The 22,825-nt window shown below is 42.8% G+C and overlaps 1 protein-coding gene across 1 annotated transcript in view; it reads left to right on the top strand.

Moving 5' to 3' along the window:
- The first annotated feature begins 4,041 nt into the window (after positions 1-4,041).
- WDFY1 (WD repeat and FYVE domain containing 1) overlaps positions 4,042-22,825 on the top strand; it is a 45,694-nt gene continuing 26,910 nt past the window's right edge. The window contains exons 1-2 of the mRNA XM_081261874.1: positions 4,042-4,227; positions 19,681-19,748. Of these exons, the coding sequence (XP_081118000.1) occupies positions 4,091-4,227; positions 19,681-19,748 (205 nt within the window). The 5' untranslated portion in view covers positions 4,042-4,090. The remainder of the gene's footprint in view (positions 4,228-19,680; positions 19,749-22,825) is intronic.

The raw sequence follows: 22,825 nt of genomic DNA, 5'->3' as shown, positions 1-22,825 counted from the left end.
TTCTGTCAAACAATATGAATTTTTAAATAACCGTATATGAAGTCACCGAGAGAGCTTATCAGAATTCCTTTTTGTTTTTGCCTGTTGAACATCTAGACCCTCAAAGGGGTACCTTTTTCTGTGGTCTGGACTGCCCCTGCAGATTGGATTCCTGTCATTAATTGTTCCTGTTTTCACAAATGCCCTCTTTTGTGCAGTCATCAACTTATTTCTACAGCAGGCACCTGAGAGCTCCTCTTACCTCTTGCCCTGGTTATTGTAATAGCCTCCAAGTAGGCCTTGTCCTCTCTTCCTGTAATAGACAGAGTCCCCTGCACTCATCTCCCTGAAACAGACCAAAGCATGTTAGTGCTTAACTCAGGAATCTTCAAAGCCAAGAACACACAGCTCATTTGAGTTTCTTAACTCAACCCTTCAGGGCAGAGAATCTGATTGCTTCATCTCAGCCTATACAAGGTTCACACTGGGGAAGGAAAAGAACAAAAGAGGAGTTCCACACCTATCCCAAAACAAGGCAATATATTTCTGGCAGAAGCAGATTCTCTGAGGAGGAGTGAAAGGCTACCATGACAGGCCATTGTATGTATATAAAGTATTGAAACTTCATGGGACATCAGTCAGATAAGTGGATTTGAAGGAAGCACATGAAGGTGTCATTTTGCAATATTTTATGTATTGGGAGATAATCTGTTGGAGATCCGTCAAAAGTCAGAAGCTTCCTATTCTCTTCTTCTCTCTCAAATCTGCTCCTTCCACATCTTCCCCAGCTTCGTAAATGGCAGCTCAATCCTTCCAGTTGCTCAGTCCACAAATCTTGGAGTCATTCCCAACTCCTCTCTCTCTTTCATATTGCATATCCAGTGAATCTCCCAGGCTCCACCTTCAAGACGCGTCTAGAACCTGACTTCTTCTCATCACAAGGACAATCAGAACACCACCATCATCTCTCCAGTGCCTTATATCATTGACTATCTGACCAACACCTTGGCTGCCACTACTGCCTTTTAAAACTGGAGGTAGATTAAGCCAGTCTTCTGTTCAAAACCCTCCACTGGCCTCCCATCACGTTAAAAGTAAAACACAAAATCCTCACCATGTCCTTTAGGTTGAACCAGATCTGTCCAGTGACTTTTCTGTCCTCATCTCTCTTCTCTCTTCACATCACCCACTCTGCTCCCGCCTCACTGGCTGCCTTGCTGTTCCTATAAACCCCTGGGTATGCTTCAGCCTCAGGGCCTTAGCACATGTGGTTTCCTTTTCCAGGATAGCACTTTGTGCACAGAATGTCACTTCTCAGTGAGGCTTCCACTGCCACTTGTCTCAATTTATATTTTCTAGAAGCATAAATTGAGAAGTTAACACACCAGGTTAGGGCTGGGGATGTGGCTCAAGGGGTAGCGCGCTCGCCTGGCATGCGTGCGGCCCGGGTTCGATCCTCAGCACCACATACAGACAAAGATGCTGTGTCCGCCAAATACTGAAAAATAAATATTAAAAAGTTCTCTCTCTCTCTCTCCCTCTTTCTCACTCTCTCTAAAAAAAAAAAAAAAAAAACAAAAAACAAAAAAACAAACAAACAAAAAAAAACACCAGGTTATTTATTAAGGGCCACTACCTGTGAAGGCCCAGGGAGGTAACAGGATTAGGCAGGAGTCATCAGCTGTGAGACTGACAAATTCTCATCTGGTCCAGAGGAAAGTTCTGGAGCAAGCACTGCCCAGTAGTGTGTCCTGAGGGTCAGGCCTGCATGTTCTCATCTTGTTAAGTTAAAGAAAGCAAGCTGCACTGTGAAGGCACCGTGCCTCTCAGCAGCTGAGGCAGTCCCTGAAGGAGCTGAGACCAGAGACTGCCTGCTGACCCCTCCTTTTATCTCTGTAGCCACCCCTCCATCCTACGTAAAAACTACACCACCTCTATACTTCCTACCACCCTTCCTTGCTTTATTTTCTCTATTGCATTTAACATATTCTAATATACCATATAATTTAGTTATCTAGTTTACTATATGGTTCCTTCATTGGAGTGTAAGTTCTAATGGTAATTTTTTTTCCTATCTCTTTTGGCCACTGCTGCATTTGGAAAGGCACCTGCCTCATAATAGGTACTTGAAATACTTGTTATTTGTTGGCCAAAGTTTTCAGTCAACTGTCTAGACATTATCTTGTGTAAGCTTTGCATTAAGCCATGTCTTAAGCCTCTTGTCAACATATGGTAGGTACATGGTAAGTGTGTGATACAAGCTTGTGAATTGATGAATAAATGAGTCTATGAATGTTTGGTTATTAACTTCAACATAGGAAAGTATCGGTGCATCCTTGTCCAATAGAAATGCCATGGAACCACATCTGTAGTCCAAACCTTTTATTACTTACGTTAAAAAAAAAAAAAGAAAAACCTGGGCTGGGGTCGTGGCTCAGTGGTAGAGTGCTTGCCTCACATGTGTGAGGCACTGTGTTCAATTCTCAGTACCACATATAAATAAATAAAATAAAGGTCCATCAACAACTAAAAAAAAAAAAAGAAAAAACTCAATCATATTAATCTTAATACTATCTTATTCAATTCAATATATCCAAAGTAGTGTCATTTCCACAATCCATATGAAAATTATTCATGAAGTATCTTACATCCTTTTTGTTTTACATGGAGTGTTTAAAATCAGCTATGTGGGGCTGGAGTTGTGGCTCAGTGGTAGAGTGCTTGCCTAGCCCATGTGAGGCACCAGCTTCAATTCTCAAACCACATTAAAAATGAAGCCATTGTGTTCACCTATAACCAAAAATATTTTTTTAATCAGGTATGAATTTTACACTTTATAGCACATCTCATTTGGGATTCATCACATTTCAAATGGTCAGTAGTTATGTGGATAATGTACAGCCCAGTTCTAGAGCAATCCTTCAGTTCAGGTGCCAGAATAATACAGTGGAGGGGGTGAGGGGCTCACAGGGAGGGGCTGGAGTCATTGACTTCCTGGGTCCCAATCATGACCTTTAACTCACTGTCAAGGTCCTCCAGCTAAAACCAGCAGGAGTACAGCCACAGTGGAACAAGTGAGGTTGATTACTTGCTGGAAGAAGGCGCATCACCAGGAAATGAGGGGCATCTGGGTAAGAGGCTATCCGAATTTGAGTTCAGGCTAGATGATTGGGGGGGAGGGGTGTTTAAGAAAAGAGGGTTTCCCTCTGGATTGGGTGATGACAGGAAGTGGGTGTAATTCGAAGATTAGACATTTTAACAAATCTTACCTAGTTGGAGCAAGATAGAAGCTAAAGGTGTAATTGGTAAAGAAATAGGAATCACTCATAGTAGCCAGAACAGGAGCATGTTGGATCATTTGATCACTTTGGTGGTCTGTGCGATGTTCATATATGGCTACATTTAAACACAGTTAGAGAGTGGTCTGTGCGACATTTATGTTCCACAGACAGGAGCCCTGCCACCTTGTAGTCACACCAAAGCGGGTCAGGCAGTATCTGGTCAGCTCTGGGAGGTTAGGAAATGCTCTTCTCTCTCTCATAGGTGTGCACCATTAAGCAGGTAAATGAACTTTTCTGTGGCTCAGCTTTCTCAGCTCTAAAATAAATAAATAAATAAATAAATAAATAAGGAACATGGGAACGCCCATCTATCCACCTCCCACGGTGATCGGTATTAGGTGAGATAATCTGAGTATCGTCTGCAGTAGATTCTAAGATGCCCTATATTTTTTCACATTTTAATTAAGGTGTGTCTTTCCGACCATGGCTTCTTACGGCGGATGCAGTGCAGTCCCATTATTTTCCGAGGGCCCTGGTTTGAGAGACAGCGCCTCGGGTCTCCGGCCGCTCAGTCATCCCTGGGTGATGGCTCTTCTGAGTCTTCACTGCTGTCCCCGCTTCTCCGCCGAAGCCCTCTGCGGTCCCCGCCGGCCTCGGACTTTTCGGCCGCGCCGCTTCTCCAGGCACTACGGGCGCGCGGCGGCGGTACTCGCGGCGCTACGGCGGCGCGGCGCCCACGCGGCGGCGTTGCCGAGGGAACCGGCGCGTCCCCGCCCGCCGCCCGCCCGCCGTCAGCTGCTGGGCCGCCGGGACGCCGCGGCCGCGCCAACATGGCGGCCGAGATCCACTCCAGGCCGCAGAGCAGCCGCCCGGTGCTGCTGAGCAAGATCGAGGGCCACCAGGACGCCGTCACGGCCGCGCTGCTCATCCCCAAGGAGGACGGCGTGATCACCGCCAGCGAGGACAGGTGGGGCGGGCGGGGCGCGACGGGGTGTGGGGCGGTGGGGTCCGCGGCGCCGGCCCTCCCGGGACTGGCGCGCGGCAGGACACCTCGCGTCCACTGAGATTAGAGTGGACTCCCATCGGTGCTCCAGCCTCCACCCCACCGCGCCCTTCGGGCCTGGGACCCCTGTCCCTACCGCGCCCTTCCGGCGGGGAGTTCGTCCCACCGCACCCCTCCATCTCCGGACCCCGGTCCCCACCCCGCCTCTCCATTTCGGGACCCCGGCACTCTGGTCTCTAATGCACCCCTTTGACCAGGGAGCTGGTCCCCACAGCGCCCCTACAGCTCCGGACCCGGTCCCCACCCCGCCTCTCCAGCTCTGGACCAGGGGACCCCAGTCCCCATCGCGCCTCTCCACTTCGGGACCCCTGCACTCTTGTCTTCAAATCACCCCTCCGACCAGGGAGCTAGTCCTCAAGGCTCCCTTCTATCTTGGGACCCAGGTATCCCAGTCCCCGCCGCGCCCTCTGGCCCTGGACCCCCATCCTCTCCAGGCTGGGACCTGGTACTTCTGCCCAGGGCCTTTGAGCTTCCTCTGTCTCCTTTCACCTGGCACTCAACTCAGGAATTTCTTAGCCCTCCCAGGTCAGTTCCAAGTCTCCTTCTCTGGGAGCTTGGAGGACTGGCTGTTGGGTACAGCTGTTCTGGTGCCTGGTAATTCCTCCCAGCAAAGAACCTCCAGGGTATTCACCTTTTCCTTCTGGAACTGGGGTTTACACTTCCCTGCTTCATGCCAGGCCTCAAGATCAGCTGCTAGAACCACTTGAACTGTTAATTTACTAAGTAGTTTTTAAGTAGTCTTTTAAAATAAAAGTGACTCCTTTTAAAGAAGAACAGATTCATTTATTTGCAAAGGAAATTTATTTACACTTCTACCATTAGGAAAACTATTAACACTATGAAGAATAAACCAAGACGTGTTAGCTGTGTGCACACAGAGACCTGTCTTGTACTACTGAGATATCCTGGTTTGGACTCCCTCCACACTTTGGGAAACATTGATTTGGTCCATTTTTTTTTTCCCATTTTATCCAAGAGGAAACTAAGGCCAAGAAGGTGAAACTAGTTACTTTGAGTCACAGACATTCTGTGAAGTCAGATGACCCAAGACTTCCCTCTGCTCACTGATCTTCAGGGCACGTAACTGTTACTGAAACAATGTTACTTGTTTTAAAACTTGAGCATCTTTAAAACCTTAAATGTGTAAGTGGCTTTCACATGGGAATGTGGAAGTGTTTATTGAGTGAACTGTTTTTTTGTTGATACAATAAGCAGTCTTAGGTAGTGATGTGCCAAAAGCCAAAAGATTCTGTGGAAGATGGAAGGTACTGCTGTTGAAGATTGAGTCCTGCTTTTTGTAGTTATACCTTTTGAAATGAGTGACATGGAGGGCCTGTCCTGAATGGGAAGAGAAACCCTAAAACCCTGAGCTCTTGTTTGGCCTTTGTATTTCAATTCTGGATAAGCTTAGGACCCTTTTCTCAATTAGGTAGTGAGTTTATTGCAGGCAGGGGCCTCTTCCTGCAGCTTATGTGTTAACTGACCACAAACAAGGTAGGGACCCATTAGTAGGACCTGGGTGTGGGTGTGTGAAGCAGGAAGGGAGTAAGCACAAAGGGGTGCATGAGAAATAAGGAGAAGATGGGAATGTAGAAAAGACAAAGGACAGAATAAGGGTATTTGCGTGATATGAACATAGATGCAGATACACTATAAAAGTTAGCAGTCTTTATTTAGTAGAATGTTTATTCATGACTCCTTCATGTTAGGTAAAGTGCTGAATATTTGAGACTGTTGGGGAGGAGCGATGCTAATAAATGTTTTATAGAAAGTGATCACTAAGCTGCTCTGATCAGCTCCTTTTTTCCCCTGGGGCACCACTGTTCCTGCAGGGCTCTGGTTGATGGCTGGACCGGGTGACGGTTTGTGCCTCAAGTTTCTAATGTGTGTTTCAGGCCCATGGAACTTCCTTGGAAGTAGGAAAGCCTTTTCAGAAGGTGCCACATCTAATATGTAAGAGAGTTAATGAAAGTACCTGGTTATGAACTTTTTGTTGTTGTTGTTGGTGCCACTGATGAGTTTTTCACATTATTTTAAATATGTGATATACTCTTCATTTATTCATTCATGTATCTAGGGATAATGTATTTATTGAGTACCAGGCCCTTGGGGTAACAACAGGGATCAAAAGCCACAGTACTTGCCCTCATGTAACCTCTGATTCATGGATATTTATGGCACTTGACTTGAGGAAGCTAGCATGTATGCCTGAGGAAGTAGAACACTGACTTTGACTCATCCAGATATGTGTCAGACACACACCAAGTGCTGGGCCCTTGGTACACGTGTGATGTAGAAAGACAGCTACCACAGAAATCTCTGTTTCCCAAGGGCTAGACAGTGGAGTGAAGAGATAGTTCTGTGGACTATCTCCCAGGGTGATGGGAAGACACAGAGGAAGAGGGGGCTCCTTGTTCTGGGTCCAGGGTTCAAGGAGCATCTCCTAGAAGACATCCTCAGAAGTGGTCTTCCTCCTTCCCAAGAGTGTCTGTGGAAAAGGTCTGCATGTCCTGTACCAGGCAGGGGGAAAAGACCATAGCTATTTCTAGGTGGCCAGAACAAGAGGTGTGTGGGTGGCCATGGCATGAGAAAGGACAGGAGAGAGGACAGAGAACAGAAAAGGCCAGTGTCCAGTTTTGGAAGGGCCTTTTTGTGTGCCACTTTTAGGAATTTGGACTTTATTTTGTAGGTAGTAAAGAGCCATCAAAGTGCTCAAAACAATCAGATAATATGATTGAATTTGTACTTTATAAATAACAATGGCTAGTCTTTTGAGTGTCCCTTCTCTCCACAAGTACAGAATTGGGCCTTATGTGTATTACTGTATCCAGTGTGCATGCCCCTCCACTAGGAAGTCATATTAGCAGTTCCAAAGTTCAGTACATGGTAAAAGTCAAAAGTGTGTGCGTGTAAGTTGGACCTGAATACTCATTTAATACAAAAACCTGACCTGAACAGATGAGACCGTCTCTGAACTTTATCCCTTGCACTGTGAACATTCATCTCTTTTACTGTGGAAATAGCAACACATTTAGCTAAGGGTACTGTCCCAGGCTTTGCTGGGAGCATTGTGGGACATAGTGTAATGATTATTTGATAAGTCAGACAACTAAGGCACAAAGGACAATGAAGTCACTGCCCTAAATCACATAGCTCTAAAGTGACATGATTGAGATTTGAACTCAGTTCTCTTTGCCGTGCACTCATTTTTTCTCTACTTTTGGAGAAACTGAGTTCAGGTGGTATCAGCCAATGACTGCTCTAGCATCAAGTGTAAAATGTGTGCATCTGCTTTTTGCCATGATTTAATGATCTTTTCTACTAGTTTTCAGAGTTTAAAGGAAAATTGACTTGTACCCTTTATATACAACTTGTGCTTTAATCCTTAGAAATGTAGCTGTTAACAGATTTAGGGTGCAGCTGAGTGAGTTCATTTTATAAAAGCTATCATCAATGAGAGCTAAGAGTATTCTGATTAGAAAAGTGAAAGATCTAATGGTCTTCCTGAAATAAGTGCCCACTTTTCTAAAGTCTAGGTCAGTGGTTCACAACCAAGGATGATTTTGGCCCCCGGGAACTTTGGCAATGTCTGGAGATACTTCCTGTTGTCATGACTGGGGAGAGAATATTACTAGAATGTAGGGAGAGGTCAGGGATGCTGCCTAACAGCCTGGAATGCAGAGGATGGTTCTCCAGTCAAGGGCTATTCAGCCCCCAAATGGCAATAATGCTGAGACTGAGATTGGTCTAGGCCTAATGTGTGCATTTTCTGGTCTCTTTGGAATGATGATTCTCAAACTCAAGCATGTGTCAGAATCACCTGGAGATCTTAATAGAGTTACTGTGCCACATCCCAGAGTTTCTGAGTGGGAAACTCAGATGGGGCTTGAGAGTTGGTATTTCTGCCAATTTCACATGTGGTTTTGTTTTGGTTTGATTTTTTAATACCAGGGGTGCTCAACCACTGAGCCACACCCCCAAATCTTTGTATATTTTGAGACAGGGTATTGCTAAATTGTGGAGGCTGGCTTTGAACCTGTGATCCTCCTGCCTCAGCCTCCTGAGCTGCTGGGATTACAGGCGTACATCACTGTGCCTAGCTCCCATGTTGTTTTGATGGTCATGCCATTGGTCCAGGGATCACACTTTGAGAACCACTATTCCACAAGGAAGGAGAGTTATTTGTCAAGTACTTGCTTTGGGGGAGAATACTCTTTTACATTTTGTCCCTTTCCTCTCCCTCCCCTTCCCTTTTTAAAATTATGCTTCTGGGATGTATTTGCCTAGGGTCATTCACATACCCACCTATTTCCAAAACCAAACTATGAATGACAGTTAAATGCAGTCAACCCTCCAAACAGTATCAGCCAGTGTGGACTATTAAGGCTAATTACATCACACCTGGACAGGTAATTAGTGGATGGGGCAATGAATTTAGGGCGCTGGTTAGAAATTGGCTTGAGTGTAACATGTTATGAACAAAATTAACAAAATGGTGTTAATTTCTTGCATAAATTCATTTGGTTTTTTTTCAGAGTGATAAATACCTTAAGCCCTTTTGCTTAAACTTCACTCTTCTCTTAAACCTAAATTCATATATTTTACAGTTTATATATATATATTAACTGTAGTTTAAATTGCCTGCGCTTGGGAAAGAAAAATTTGAGCTTTTGAATTTGAGCAAAGTGTAAGAATGATAAATTCACAACATTTTGTTGTATCTCTTGAATCAAGAAAGAAGTGTTATTGTCTTTACTGTCTTTCTCTTCAGGAAACTTCAGAAACAAAATCAACACCCCCCCCCCCCCCACCACCAAGATAGCTTCAGTAGTAAGTTTAAGAATTTGAACTGCAGCAGTTGCATTCTGACAGGGGAAACAGAGAGTGAGACTGTGCTTTCAGAACAGGACTGACGTGTGCCAGGCAGCAGGAGCTAATTTCCTAGGCAGATTGCTTTCTTGGACTTCTTTGCTGGAACTGCACAAACATTTAAACAGTCAGTTGGTTGAATGATAGAGTTTTTAAAAGGGACAAGCTCTATTGTAAATCATTATAAACATGTTAAGGTTATGGGCTGGCTCTCTTCATTTTTGAAAAATAGTTTGGAGATGATCCTGCTTATACTACTGCTTCGGGGACTGGAGGCCAAGATTGGTTTCTGCAGGAGACTCAATTTTGTTTGGCCTAAGTCAAACAAAGATAGATCTCATGTGTTTTCAAATGTTTTATGAGGTTGCACACAGGTTGGTAAATGATAAAGGTTACAAAAATCCAACTTTTCAAATATTTTTGTAGCATCTTTCTATTTTTTTTTAATACATCAGATATTTAATGTAATTGTTTCCTCTTCTAAGCATATTAAGTTAGTTTTGGAAAAAAACAGTACATTTACTAATGGTTAATGCGGCATAATCCTAAATAAGCAGCTTGATTTTTAAGCATTATGCTTAGGAGGAATCCTGGCATAGGTGGAAGTTGTTAGTTTATACAGAAAATCAGGTGTTAAATGCTGTATTTTAGTTGTCATGTAATGCCTAAAAGTAAATCCTTCAATTTGTGTTATAAAATAAGCTGAAGTGAGAAGACAGGAAGCCTGGGTGGAAGTGCATTTATTCCCCTATTGTTAAGTGACCCTTCACTGCTACAGTCATTTTCTTTTTATAGCAGAGATAAGAGCATCGACTCTGAAGCCCCAGAGCCTGGGTTTGCATCCCAGCCATGTGACCTTGGACAAGGTGCTTAACCTCTTTGTGCCATAGTATTCTCATCTGCAAAATAGAAATAGTAAGAGTACCTACTTTATAGGGTTTTGTAAAGAGTCGACGAATTAATAGAATAAAGGGCATAAAATAGTGCTTAGCTCAAATGTTAACTATCATTATTTTATTCCCATTGATTTTCCATTTTATTACTTTGATATCATCTGAAACTCAGGATGTTTCTTCTTCCTCTGTATTTCTGTGTGTGAGTAAAATAAAAAATTTCCTGCCTGAATAGGGCAGTGTCATTTGGGAGTCACTTATAAATCTAAATTCTTGACATGCCTTTTCTTTATTTTAATTTTTTGGTTATGTCAGCCATATAATTTCCCTTAGAAATCAATTTCTTCCCCTGCTATTAGGGATCCCCAAGAGCTGGCTCATTGATTGACAGGATTCAGACCATGTACTCACACCTGTGATTTATGATAGTCCAGGGACATGAAATCAACCCAGCACATGGCTAGAGACAAGAGGCAACACGCACAGGTTTCCAAGTGTCCTTTCCAAGTGTCCTTTCCCTTTGGTGTCCCACAGGATGTGCTGAACTCCTCCAGCATCAAATTATGATGACACATGTGAAATATTGTTTATCAGGATAGCTCATCAGAGACTTGATGTGCAAAGCTTTTACTGGAGGTCAGTTATGTAGGTGCCCTCCTCCTGGCCTCTACCAAAACTTCAGACTCCTCATAGAAAGCAGGGTTTGGCATAAGCCATATGTTTTATACAAACATTAAGCACAGTGAGCCACTCTTCTTAGTTGAGGAATGTTGAGAACTCTCTGGAGATCCAAGGACCCAGACACAAGCTGTGGGCTAACCTTGCAAGCAGCCTGCTGCCCGGAACCCTTTTCTGCACACCTGCTGTCTTTCCCCAAGGGCTTGTCCTCATCCCCTCTTGACCCTCTTTTTAAACCTCCAGCACTACAGTAGCATTTATGTGGCTTCTTTAGCTTCTGGGAGGCTCCATTTGAATCTGTCCTGCCAAGCTCATGTCTTTAACGTGGCGTTTATCACGTCTTTTCCCTGTTTACCTTCATGAGCTCCTTATTTCATCATGCCTGCAAAAGAACTTTGGGGGCTTAGAACTGGTCCCTGCCCAACTTGATTTCCACGCTTATCTTTGCTTTCTCAGTGGTTCTTTCATGTCCTGCAAAGCCAACATGTGCTCTGTCCCAGTAACATCTGTACTTTTCCCTACCTGGATGCCTTGACTCACATGGCTCCCCCACCAGGCACCTCCCCTCCCTTCTCTGGTATTCAGGCCCCACTTCACCTTCTTGGTCCACTTCAAGTTCCACTTCCACCATTGAGTAATGTTCCCCAGCCACCAGCCATCATCCTCTGTCCTTTCTGGGCTTTCTTCAGCACTTGTAGTGTCTTACTGGTTATGCTTCATTAATTTTAATCAGATATTATTATTGTTGCTTTGGATTTATTTATCTTGTCTGTCTGCATAGCCTGTATCCAGTTAATGTGTTTGTGTTTACTAATTAAATGGTGGCTTTAAAAAAATTTCCAGTACCTAAAACAGTGTAAAGCTCACAGTAGTGTCTCCGGTGTTAGTTGGAGACAGTAAACATACCTGTTAGGAATAGGAAGCATGCGACAGAATTTAAAACGGGCTACGGGTTCTCACTACCCCAAACTGTGCTTCCCAGGGTTAGTTTAGCCTCACATTTTACAACTTCTAGGCTGTCAGAATTTGAGACTTTTTAATTTGTTTTTTGTCTTCTGAGTGTTACATGAACCTTATTGACTCCAACCTGTCTAGATTATTCCTTTTCTTCAGTGCTAGGGATGATTTGTTAGTCTTTTTGGTGGCATAGGAATCCACCAGTGCTTTGATTCTAACAGTGAAAGATTATAGCAGGAATGGTTTCTTAGTCAAAACGAAAACATCTGCAGATGGGAAAGTCATCCCCCTGACTTCTGGGGTGGGTGTGGAGTGGGCTAATGCAGATGCTGGGTACAGGCAGGGACACTCCTCCCAGGATAACATTCTGCCTGAGATGGAGTCAGCAGGCCTGCCTGGTCCTCACGGGCCCTGGCTGTCTGGTATTCTTCTCTACATTGTAGGAGAGGGTGAACATTTTAATTTTTCTTAGTCTAATTCTGCTCTGCAGAAAGAGACCGTTTTCTCTGCCTTTTAGTTTAGAGAATTAACTCTGTAACTATGTTTTTCCTCTGTCACCAAATGAGACTGGCTGCAGAAATGAAGAGGTCAGAGTTCCGGAAACTTGGTTGGAAGGAAATTGCTATTTATTTGATAAAAGTGGATCGCACTGATGACCATATCATTTCCTCTTCTTTCAGGCTAACATCTTAATGTTCTAGCAACCATCGAGAGTACCAGAATTACACATTTTGTTCTATTTCCATTGGAGGTACTGTCAGACTAGGAAAAATATGTTCTATGCTGTAAGTGACAGCAATGTTTGGAGATATACCAAGATGTGAAACAGTGTTAGCATCCTTATGAGTGGCCAGTCAGCTTTCCTCAGAATTAATATTTGGTCAGTCAGCATTTGAAAGAAATCAGGACCTTCGTCTTAATTTGTAACATATAGTATTTGCTGAAATTCTGTTTTTAATTAGTTGAAAAGTGTCTGTATTATGGCAGTGTAAAATTTAAAGATAACCAGTGCTTTAATTTTTCTACTTTGGGGTAATTAAGGTGTTTTAAAGAAAAAAATTAAAGATATTTAGGTTTAGAAAAGCTGATGCTTTAGATGAGGTGAACTTGGCCTTGTGATTTTATAAAAATACCTGCGTGCTATTTGAGACCACTTAAGTGTGGGCATGATTTTTGAGGTTTCAGCCAGAGACTACTGAAAAATATGTATTGAATCCAAATGTATGTGGAATTTCAGATTTTAAAATATTAATCATTAATCCTACAAGATGCCTTCTGGTTTGAGAGCCAGTGCTTTTCAGAAGAAATATCATTCTTTGAATCTAGTTTTGTTTCTACTTTATTATAACTTAAATAGATGAGACTTTAAAGGCTTGATAATTTCTTAAAGTAACCTTGCTTTTAGTGAACTCTTTGAGAGCATCTGACAAAGGGACTGGAAAAAATGAAAAGGAGTCCCTGCTCCTATTCTGAGCATGAGGTGTGTCTTCTAGCTGATCAAAGATGCATCTCCATGGAAGAAATGCTTAATCATAACTGTGGTCCTAAGTCTATTTTTTATACATCTGTAGGAAGGTAAAACAGCATACAGAATTATAAACCTTTGTAGACAGGATGATAAATATTATAATGCGGCATTTAAGAGTAGTGACTTCATCTATGCTTTTTTTGTAACTTTTTTTCTATCCAAGGATTCAAATTAGAATCAGTGCAAAATGGATAGTCTAAATTTCCATGAAGAGTTAAATTACAGTTATTTGTTTACTACGCACTTTGAAATCTTGGGCATTAGTAAATGCTGAATGCTTTTTTTTTGAGGTCAGTCTTAAATGTTCTTAAAGGTACACTACTATTTCTTTGAAACAGATAACATTGTATAAGTTAGCTCTTGCTATGTAACAGACCAATATGGAGTTAGTAAAGAAGCAGGTGTATGTTACTGTCATGAGCCTTTGGGTCTCCAGTCCTTGTGACCCAGCCAAGGCCCACTCATGCTTGTGACCAGCTGGGTCTCTTTCACTTGTTTGGAAGTTAGCTGATTACAGACTGGTTGAGGATGATTCAGCTGGGACATGGGGCTCTCTTCCATGTCATGACTCCTCCTGCCGCAGGCTGCCCCTTCTGGCTCATCTAAGGTGGCAGGCTTCCAGGAGAGGGAGGGAGAGCAGGCAAAGCCTTTGCTCACTAACTGGCCTCTGTCACTTTAGCCACACTCTCTTGGCCAAAGTGTCACCAGCCAGTTCATGGTCAAGGGTCAGGGAAATAGGTTCTACCTCACGATGGGAAGAACAGCAAAGTACATTACACAGGGACTGGTACAGAGAAGGGTAAAGCATTGAGCCCATACTTTGCACTTTATATGCCACAAGCATATATGTATTGTATTGTATGCTGGAGCTGAATCCAGAACTCGAGTTAGTGAGAGATTGTGTTGGCATCACCATTCCTGTTTAGCACCAAAGTCAGGATTTCTTTGAATTTTGAAGTTAGGAGTAGACTTTTCCACACTCTGGATTTATTTCAGGAAAACATAATTGAACATTTCAGGTTTCTTGTTTAGGAGTGCCTTTTTAGGAGGATAAAATGTGAAATTTTCTGAAAAGTTGTTCATAAAAATTATTGGACTTATTATTTAGTATTTAATCAGACAGAACTACTAAATGGAGTCGGACAGTCCAGTGTAGGGCTGATATTGCTTTGTATGATGTTAGGATTGTACCTCTCCTTGCTCCTGCCTCCTTACATATACAGTGGAGGCAGAAGTGTTGCTCATCTTCGGGGATGAGGCATCTTGTTCTCAACAAACTTTGCTTGAATCCTGATGCAGTCTGTGCAGGAGGTAGGCTGTCTGTGCCAGGGCAGTTCACTGCAGTGAATCTCTGAAGTTCGGCAGGGACACTTGTTTATCCCTGTCTTCCAGGCCAGGGAGCCCCATGCCTTTTGGTAGTCTTCTCTTTCCCTGCATTTTTATATCTGACCTCATTGCCCAGCCTTGCTGGCCCTCTCTCTGCTCTCGCTCCTTTGGGAATGAACCTGTCAAACCGCAGCCTACCCACGTACCGCTAGCTGTGTCAGGTCCATGTCTCCCGGTTGGGGTCAGGGCTCCCTCACCCCTCTGCCCTGTCCCCTATGGAAAGGGCTGAACTCCTGGTGGACTCACTGTTGGCAGAATGTGCTCCAGACTCCGAAGCCTGCCCGGGCACGAGTTGACGTTGAAGGCCAGCGCAGACTACAGAGCGAGAGTCCTCAGCGGCCCTGCTGAAGCTCATTAAAGAAGGAAAGTGGCTACAGTGTACTTGAAATCACCCCTGATTCCGAGCCTCTGGCTACACAGGAGCTTGAGACTGACCCCAGCTGTTTTCCTCAGCCTCATTGCTCTCATTGTTGACATAGACACTCAGAGAGTGGACCTTTTTTACATCTAGAATCAAATGGCCACACTCGAACAGCAGACAGAACGGAGTCACTCAGTGCTCCTGGGCTCATTGTGAAGTGTATGATTGTTGGCCTGCTGGGGAGGTCAGGAGGACCCTGCTGTTCTCCTATCTTCTGCCTCTTCATGAGAGCCAGAGCCACTGTCTGTCTCACCACATTCCCTTTCTTTACCTCCTGCTCTTGATCAGGATCCCCATGGCCTGCGGAGTAGACACGGTGTGGACACACAATTTAGTTGTATAATTTTATTATGATATGCTCTTTTTAAGAAAAGCCAAACACTTCATAAACTTTTTCCTGTGCCTCTAGGTCTTCCTATTTTAATAACTAAGCTATAGGCATTATGAATTATTATAATATAAATTATTAGTGGATAATATAGTATCTTATATTTACTAATGAATGACTATATTATTAACCCATTTCATTATTTAACCTTTTTCTCCTAATTTTTACTCCTTAGTAATGCATATAGGAACTTTTTAAATGTGTGGTTCTTTTTTTCCCTATTAAATAATTTCTTTAGAACCAATTCTAAGCCTGAAATTCCTGAATCAAAGTTTGTCATTATTTTTGTGTCATTATTATTATCAGGAAAGTATGAATTTTCTCACCATATGGAGCAAAATTCTTGCCTAAGAGTTAATTAACAGTGACAAAAAATTGAGGTCCCTAGAAGTGGCATTTCATTGCTGTTTTGAGTTGCTTTTTACTTATCCCTGCATAGCAATATATTATAAAAGCATTTTAGTCTGACATATTTAAAATAACAAAATATGGTCTAACTTTGTCATTTCATTTATCTGGAAAACATGTGAAACCTGAACAGTTCTGCAGTTAGCAAATGAAGGGAAGGTAGCATTGCGTACACTGCAGTTACGTTGCATACAGCGTTATCAACTCTTGTGTAGAAGGAAGGTACTTCAGCACTGTGAGATCCCTGTGTTATACTGAAGGCCAGAGGACCTGACAGTGGAAGCCCTCCACAGGGAGAGCAGCATGGGGGGATTCGGAAACCACTTATACAGCCTCAGGGGGAAAAAAGGGCACATTTCCTTTCCAAGTACCTTTTGGAAAAAACATCATGCTATTGTTTTCAAACAACTTGAAAATAGAACTTGGAAAAGAATGAACATGTTTCTAAAGTTGTGGTTTTAAGGAATGATTTGCTTTTCAGATTGACATGATCTTGGAATATCAAAGAAGATCCAGCCACTATAAAAATGGGTAGAATAAGTGACAGGAAAAATGTAAAATGAGTTTAGGTGTGTGGGAGTAAAGTTGTCAAAATACTGAAGGAAAAATTCAGCTGTTTGATTTTATCTTTGTGGAGAGAGTGGCTTAGACATTCATCTGGCACAAAATATTGTGGCTTATGTAAAAATAAAACCATATGATCTTGACACTTTGGTAATTAGATGGTTTATTAATATCATTGTAGAATTTGAAATAAGTTTGCATTTAGTAAAATGTGACTAAACTATATTAATGTGTTGCTTTCAAATTATTGAATGGTAGATTTTGTTTTGAGTTTACTAAACAGTAATTTTTTTGGTCTGGAACTTATCAATTTTTTCTAATAAGTAGCCTGACATAAGCCTATTTTTACAGCTATTTGTTAAGTCAGTGAGAAATGTTCTGACCATATATAAAACAAATTGTTATATCACTCACAGAAATTAGGCAACGCTGTTTAATAGGTAGAGTCTTAAGAATACTAGGGTGTTAGGGCTTAAACTTAACATTAATTTGATTTGATCTTTTAAGTGGAAGATTTAGCAGTACCTAAGGGGGAAGAGTCTGATTTGAAGAGGCTGGAAGGGAACATGGGATGGAAGGTGTAGATACAGAGGTAGAGCCAGCTGCCAGAGTCAAGGCCTAAACTTGGAATCTGATTCCCAGACTAGGGTGGCCTTCTCTCAGCCTAGATGTGGTAAGCAGTTTTCAGAAGAAACATTTGAAGAAATGTGTATAAAGGCTAATTTCTCAGTTTGCTAGTCAGGTCCTAGGCTGGATCCAGATTATGCAGACCAAGTTGTATGCTGATGTTTGTCCTACAAAGAAAATAAGACTATCTCCAAATGCTGGGGTCTAGTAAGTCCCATTTTGACCTTGGGCTGATTTATTTATTATTCCAAAGGTGTATGAAACTTGACTTTTCAGGGTTCAGTGATTGGATGGAGAGGTGACCTCTAAGATTTCTTCTGACAGCAGGGTTCTCTGATACCTGAATATTGTCCTTTCCAAGGGAAGAGGGAAGAGCATGCACTACTCAGTCATCTGGGTTACCTACACATTCATGACCTAAGACCTTTGGGATTCAGAGGTTTAGAATGTGTCAAGTAGCTGTCAGGTCTAACCCTTGGTGATCCTTGTACAAATTGGTAAGTGAAGTTGGTGAACTGGAAATGGTTTGGCATGAAGCCTTGACCTTGACGTGCATTGGCCTGTGTTACCATGTACTTGGACATGGAGGGGAATCCTTGAATAGACTTAGTGCTCTGCTGGGAGTTGGCCTCTCTGTACACCTCTTTTGGCTTCATCTGCTGTGTTGAAATGTATCATATGCATTCTGCTTGAAGTAACACAGAGTGTAGTCAACATAAGTAAGGTCATGTTGGAAGCTCAGTCCTAAGGATCACATTATAAGCTCCCATTGGTTCTTTAGATGAAAGAGTTGTGCTGAACTGGCACCCATCCTGCCATCTGCCTAGAAAAGCACAGTCTGGAGAGAAAGGTTCTCCGTTGGGTGGTGAGGGAGGTGGACTGAGTGCTTAGCCTGAGTGGACATTTCGGAAGAGCTCAGGGATGACTGCTCACTGGAACTCAGGGCCTGGATTGAAGTCACATGAACTAAGTTTGTCAGTTGAACCCTGGATTTGCAAAAAACACCGGTGGATGCTTAACACAGGAGCAGTGTGACATCGTGGCTGCTGGAGATATGCAGCTGGCATTTGATATAATACCAGTGGACCAGAGCAGAGCAGGGACAGAGCCCAGGAGGGAAGATGAGAGTAAGCTGCCGTGGAGTCAGGCCAAGGTGATATTGAGGAACTATTATTTGTTTAGAACAGAACAGTGACATTTGTCTGTAGACTTTTGTGCAGTCTTGCTTTGGTGAACGCAGCCCTGTTGTGGTGTTCAACATGTTCCTCTGTCCTCTTCGTGTCTTATGAACTGGTAGCTGGAGCTAAAGCCTTGATCAGCTCACAGTTGCCACAAGGCTTTTATCCAGTTCACATGCAAAATAGCATTAGCTCACTGTGCTGCCACGCCACCTTACTTATTTGGATCAATGAAAGTCACCCTCTAGTTTCAGTTTCCTTTTAATCATATACAGTAGTCTACGTACATCTTAAGCATAGTGGAGCAAGTTCCAGCACATGTGTACACCCATGGTCCCCATCTCTGGAGCCTGGCTGTTCCTCTTGAAAGTTTCCTCACATCTCTGCCATCTGCCTCCTCCCCAGAAGCAACCACCACTGTTCTGATGTTTTCATCTCTAAAACCAAGTTTACTTGTCTTGAACATAAAAAAAGGGAAAGAAAAGGGAAGGGAATACACACACACACGCACACACACACACACACTGTGTGTGTGTGTGTGTGCGTGTGTGTGTATGTATATCAGTACTTAGTGTTGATATATTTCAGTTTAAAGTTAGAAGCATTTATTCAGCACCTACTGTGAGCGAGTCTCTGTTGCTATTATACGTATAAATGTGACTGTGGCAGAGTTGACCATGGATGATGAGAAGGTTGTGAGTGGTTGCAAAGGCAGAGCTGGCAAGTACCAGCAGAATGAGAGCCCCCAAAAAGGTGACAAGCCAGTGCCTGAGCTTAGAAGTTCTGGAGCACAGAGCAGCGGGACTGTCCCTGTGTTCTCTCCTTTTGCAGGAGACTCGGATGTTAAGCTTTGCCTGTGTTGGTCACTGTCATCTTCCTGCACTCAAGCAGGATTTCCTCAGGTCTGTGCATGTTCTGATGAAAGAGGTGTGGTGTGGGATGATTTCCTCCCGGCGGGGGTGATGGGTAGGTGGAGAACCGTTGGTGAATCAGCGTGGCCCTTCACGGCCTGTCCAACTCCCACCTCTCCACACACATTTTCGTCCCCTTCAGATCCGCTGCTTTCCTTGGTGACTGCTACTCAGTCAGTTACTATGTTCACACAATTGGTTTTACCAAGAAAAACAATTAGTAGTTCTCAGCTTTCTTTGTATATCATTATGTGAAGAACATTTCCACATTATTAAAGTCACTTGAAATCCTGACTCCTAGGCTCTTGTTAACTCAACATACATGGTCACATATATGTAACTGTGTATATATAGTATATGTACTATATGTAACATACTATCTACTGTAGAGGTGTATGTTTATATATGTATATTTGTCCAGGTTGTCTACTTGATTAGCTTTGTAAGGTCAGTTAGGAGATGGTATTGAACATTATTTAAAAAAATAAGTTTTCATGGAATACAAAAGAAGACAGTATTTCTAAAGACCACTCTTTTCTTTCTCCACAGAACCATCCGAGTATGGCTGAAAAGAGACAGCGGCCAGTACTGGCCCAGCATTTACCACACAATGGCCTGTAAGTCACAGACCAGTTCCTCTTCAGGACATTGCCTCTAATGTCCTTGATGTTTTAACTTTCAAAATGTCTGACTAAAAATGGCTACTAGATTTCAGAATGAGTTTCTTAGTTGCCTAAGACCTCTGACAGGCTGTAATGAGCTACAGGAAAACTTGTATTTTGTAAAGGTCCACTGGCCTAATAAAGGAGACGTGAGCAAAACTGAAAATAAGGTGGAGGGAAAGGCCCGTTTCCCGGTTTCCTTTGTCTTAATTCAGCCAAACTTCATTCGTTAAGCTTGTCCTCAGTAGTACCTGATGCTGGCACCAAAGAGCAGTCTGCTTGCTCCCATGATTATGACAGCCTGTGTCTGACCTTTGACCACCTCTGATACCACAGAGAGAAGTGCTCTAAGATGCTGCACTTTCTAAACAGAGAATTTTCTCAGTAGTCAGGTATGTTCTAAAAATGCATCTAGAAGATAAAACTTTGCATGGACACTTTAAAACCGCCTGGAATTCAGAGTGAGACGCCGAGGTGATGTACTCAGAGGCCCCGTAGGCCCGAGAGCCTGGCGTGATGAATTACGGTCAGGTTTCAAGTGGTTTTCCAGTGTGTTAGGCATTGTAAGGTTTCATCATCCTTTGACAATAGTTAATCTGTATACAGTCTTCCAGAATGTCTGTTTCATTTCCATTGAATGATTGTAAAGACAGAGTTGTTTCACAAAGTCACAGCAAATCTAAGCAACATCCTTTTCTCCCACTTCTTTTCTTCAGACTTTCTTGAAAACAAAGCCCATTAGAGAATGCCTGGATGTCACCCAAGGCCAAATGTGGGTTGAAACCCGCTGTTCAGAAGACATCTGTAGCTTCAGGTTTCTTTGAGGCTATGGTGCTTAGTGAAGGCTTTTCCTCTGTGAAGGGTTTCTATATTCAGCCGACTTCCCAGGAAAAGAAAAAAAGGATTTGGTGTGAGCTCGATGGCTTGCTACTGATGAAGTGGAGTTTGTTGGAACACAGAGCAGCCAGTTATTCAGCACATTACATATATTTAGTTTTAATCATCTAAGCACCTCCCTAGTTAGCACATTCTCATTTGTACATGTATTCAATTGAGTATGCAGTGTTTGGGTCCTGTGTTAATTTTCACAAAAAGTTAATAATTAATCAAAATTTTCATTTGTTCTACCTTCTACCAATAGTTTGGATGGCTTGATAACTTCTCTAATCGTTAAGTGAAAGTGAAATAGACTTTTTAGAATACTTTATGAAGGTAACTGCCATTAAAGGAATGAGAAAACCTCATAATATATAGACTACTTGAAAATTGACCAGAATTTACTGCGCCAGGCCATCCTTCCTCCTGTCACCACGTCCACTCATCCTCTGGAGTGCTTAACCTTTGCTTCTCACTCTGATTTCTTACCTTGAAATACAGAGTGGCTGATGTTCAATACAGGTGCATATGGAGCCTGTTTGATAAAGTAAACAGGAGATGTGGTACGATATTCAGGCCCCCAAGTTCCCAACAACAACAGAGCTGGTAACTGCCGCAGTCTGGCTGGGCACAAAATCACGAGCCACTCAAGCAGGAACAAACTTTATTTTTGAAACTGCCGCCAATGCCCCGTACGCTCCCTGGAAGATTGCCAACCGACCCTCGCGGTGTTCTCCCGGACGGCCACAGGAAGTCCCTCCTCCGGAATTCCCTCCTACCGCACCTCCCCAACCAATGGGAACTCTCCAGGAGTCCCGTAGCAGGCCCGAGGTGGACAGCAGGAGTCCAATATTCATATGAATGCAGATCTTAACATAATCATATCATCTCAATGGCTTGCTGGCGTCACCTTTCAACCAAAAATGCCATGCATCATATTACTTGGCTGTGGCTCTTAGCAGGTAACTCCTTACTTCCCAGTGGCCCAGCCATAGACTTGATAGCTGGAGAGAGCAGCAGCTGGAAGAACTCATTCCAGTGCGGGGCTTATCTTGTCATCACTTGGAAAGTCTTGTTAGAGCTGCTGCTGTACTCCTCCCATCCCTCCATAGCTCATATTTGGTCAAAGCTTAATCTCCTTGAGTCTTCACCCTTGAAGTTCCTGCTCATTAGAATAGAGACAGAGATTGACATGGATTGTATTCTGTGTTTAGTTTTTAATTCCTCAGCTATTTTCTCCTAGAAAACCCCAGCAGTAGAAGTGTGTGCTTTCTCCTCTCTCTTGTCTGTTAGACCTTGGGCACATGGCTGTGACTCATTCTGGTCCCGTCCCTCCCCAACTTGGTGAGACTATTCCTTCTCAAAGTAGTTTCCAGCTCTGGAAGGAGAGATGGCCAAACTGCCAGAACACGACCAGAAGAAAACATAGTGGATGAATTATGAGAAATAACTGCTGTCATATTTCAAAATTACATTTATCATACAAGAACATTGCTGTTTTGGGTTCTAAGAACTATCTGCTGATTGCAGTTTAGTATGTTTTAGTGGTTGTACACCAGTTTAAACTTTTGCCTGTGCTCCAATGGAGCCTGCAGTAAGCCAGGCCTTCGTACATCATTGCATTAGTACAACTATGTTCCATAATGTCATTCACCGAACACAAATCACTTTCAGAACCTGGTATAGCTGAAGGAAAAATGGTAACTCCCAGTTTCAGTATTACTATGTGCCTCATGCCTTTTTTTTCTGGTAATGTAATTTTATGAAATCATCACACAGCTATGCAAGATAGATGTTATTTTTTATATTTTCTAGATGAGGAAACAGGACAGAGAGATTAAACCAATGACTTGTGGTTAGAATTCCAATCCATGTGAGTTTACTACTCCCAGACTATGCTGCCCACCACAGTTATGGAGTAGGTCCACACATTTTTTATGCAAAGAGCCAGACAGTAAATATTTAGATTCTGTGCAGCAGTCTGTGACAGCTACTTAGCTCTGCCATTGTAGCATGAAAGCAGTCATAACCAGTACATAAATGAAAAAGCCTGGCTCTATTCCCAAAACACCAAAGACCTAATTAACAAAACATAGAGCAGGCTGCACCTGGTGCTCATGTCTGAGTTTTAAGCATCTGATTTTGAACTACGGTGA

Source organism: Spermophilus citellus (assembly GCF_964194105.1).
Source record: "Spermophilus citellus genome assembly, chromosome: 11".
NCBI lineage: Eukaryota > Metazoa > Chordata > Mammalia > Rodentia > Sciuridae > Spermophilus > Spermophilus citellus.
This window is presented reverse-complemented; position numbering and strand designations above follow the sequence as displayed.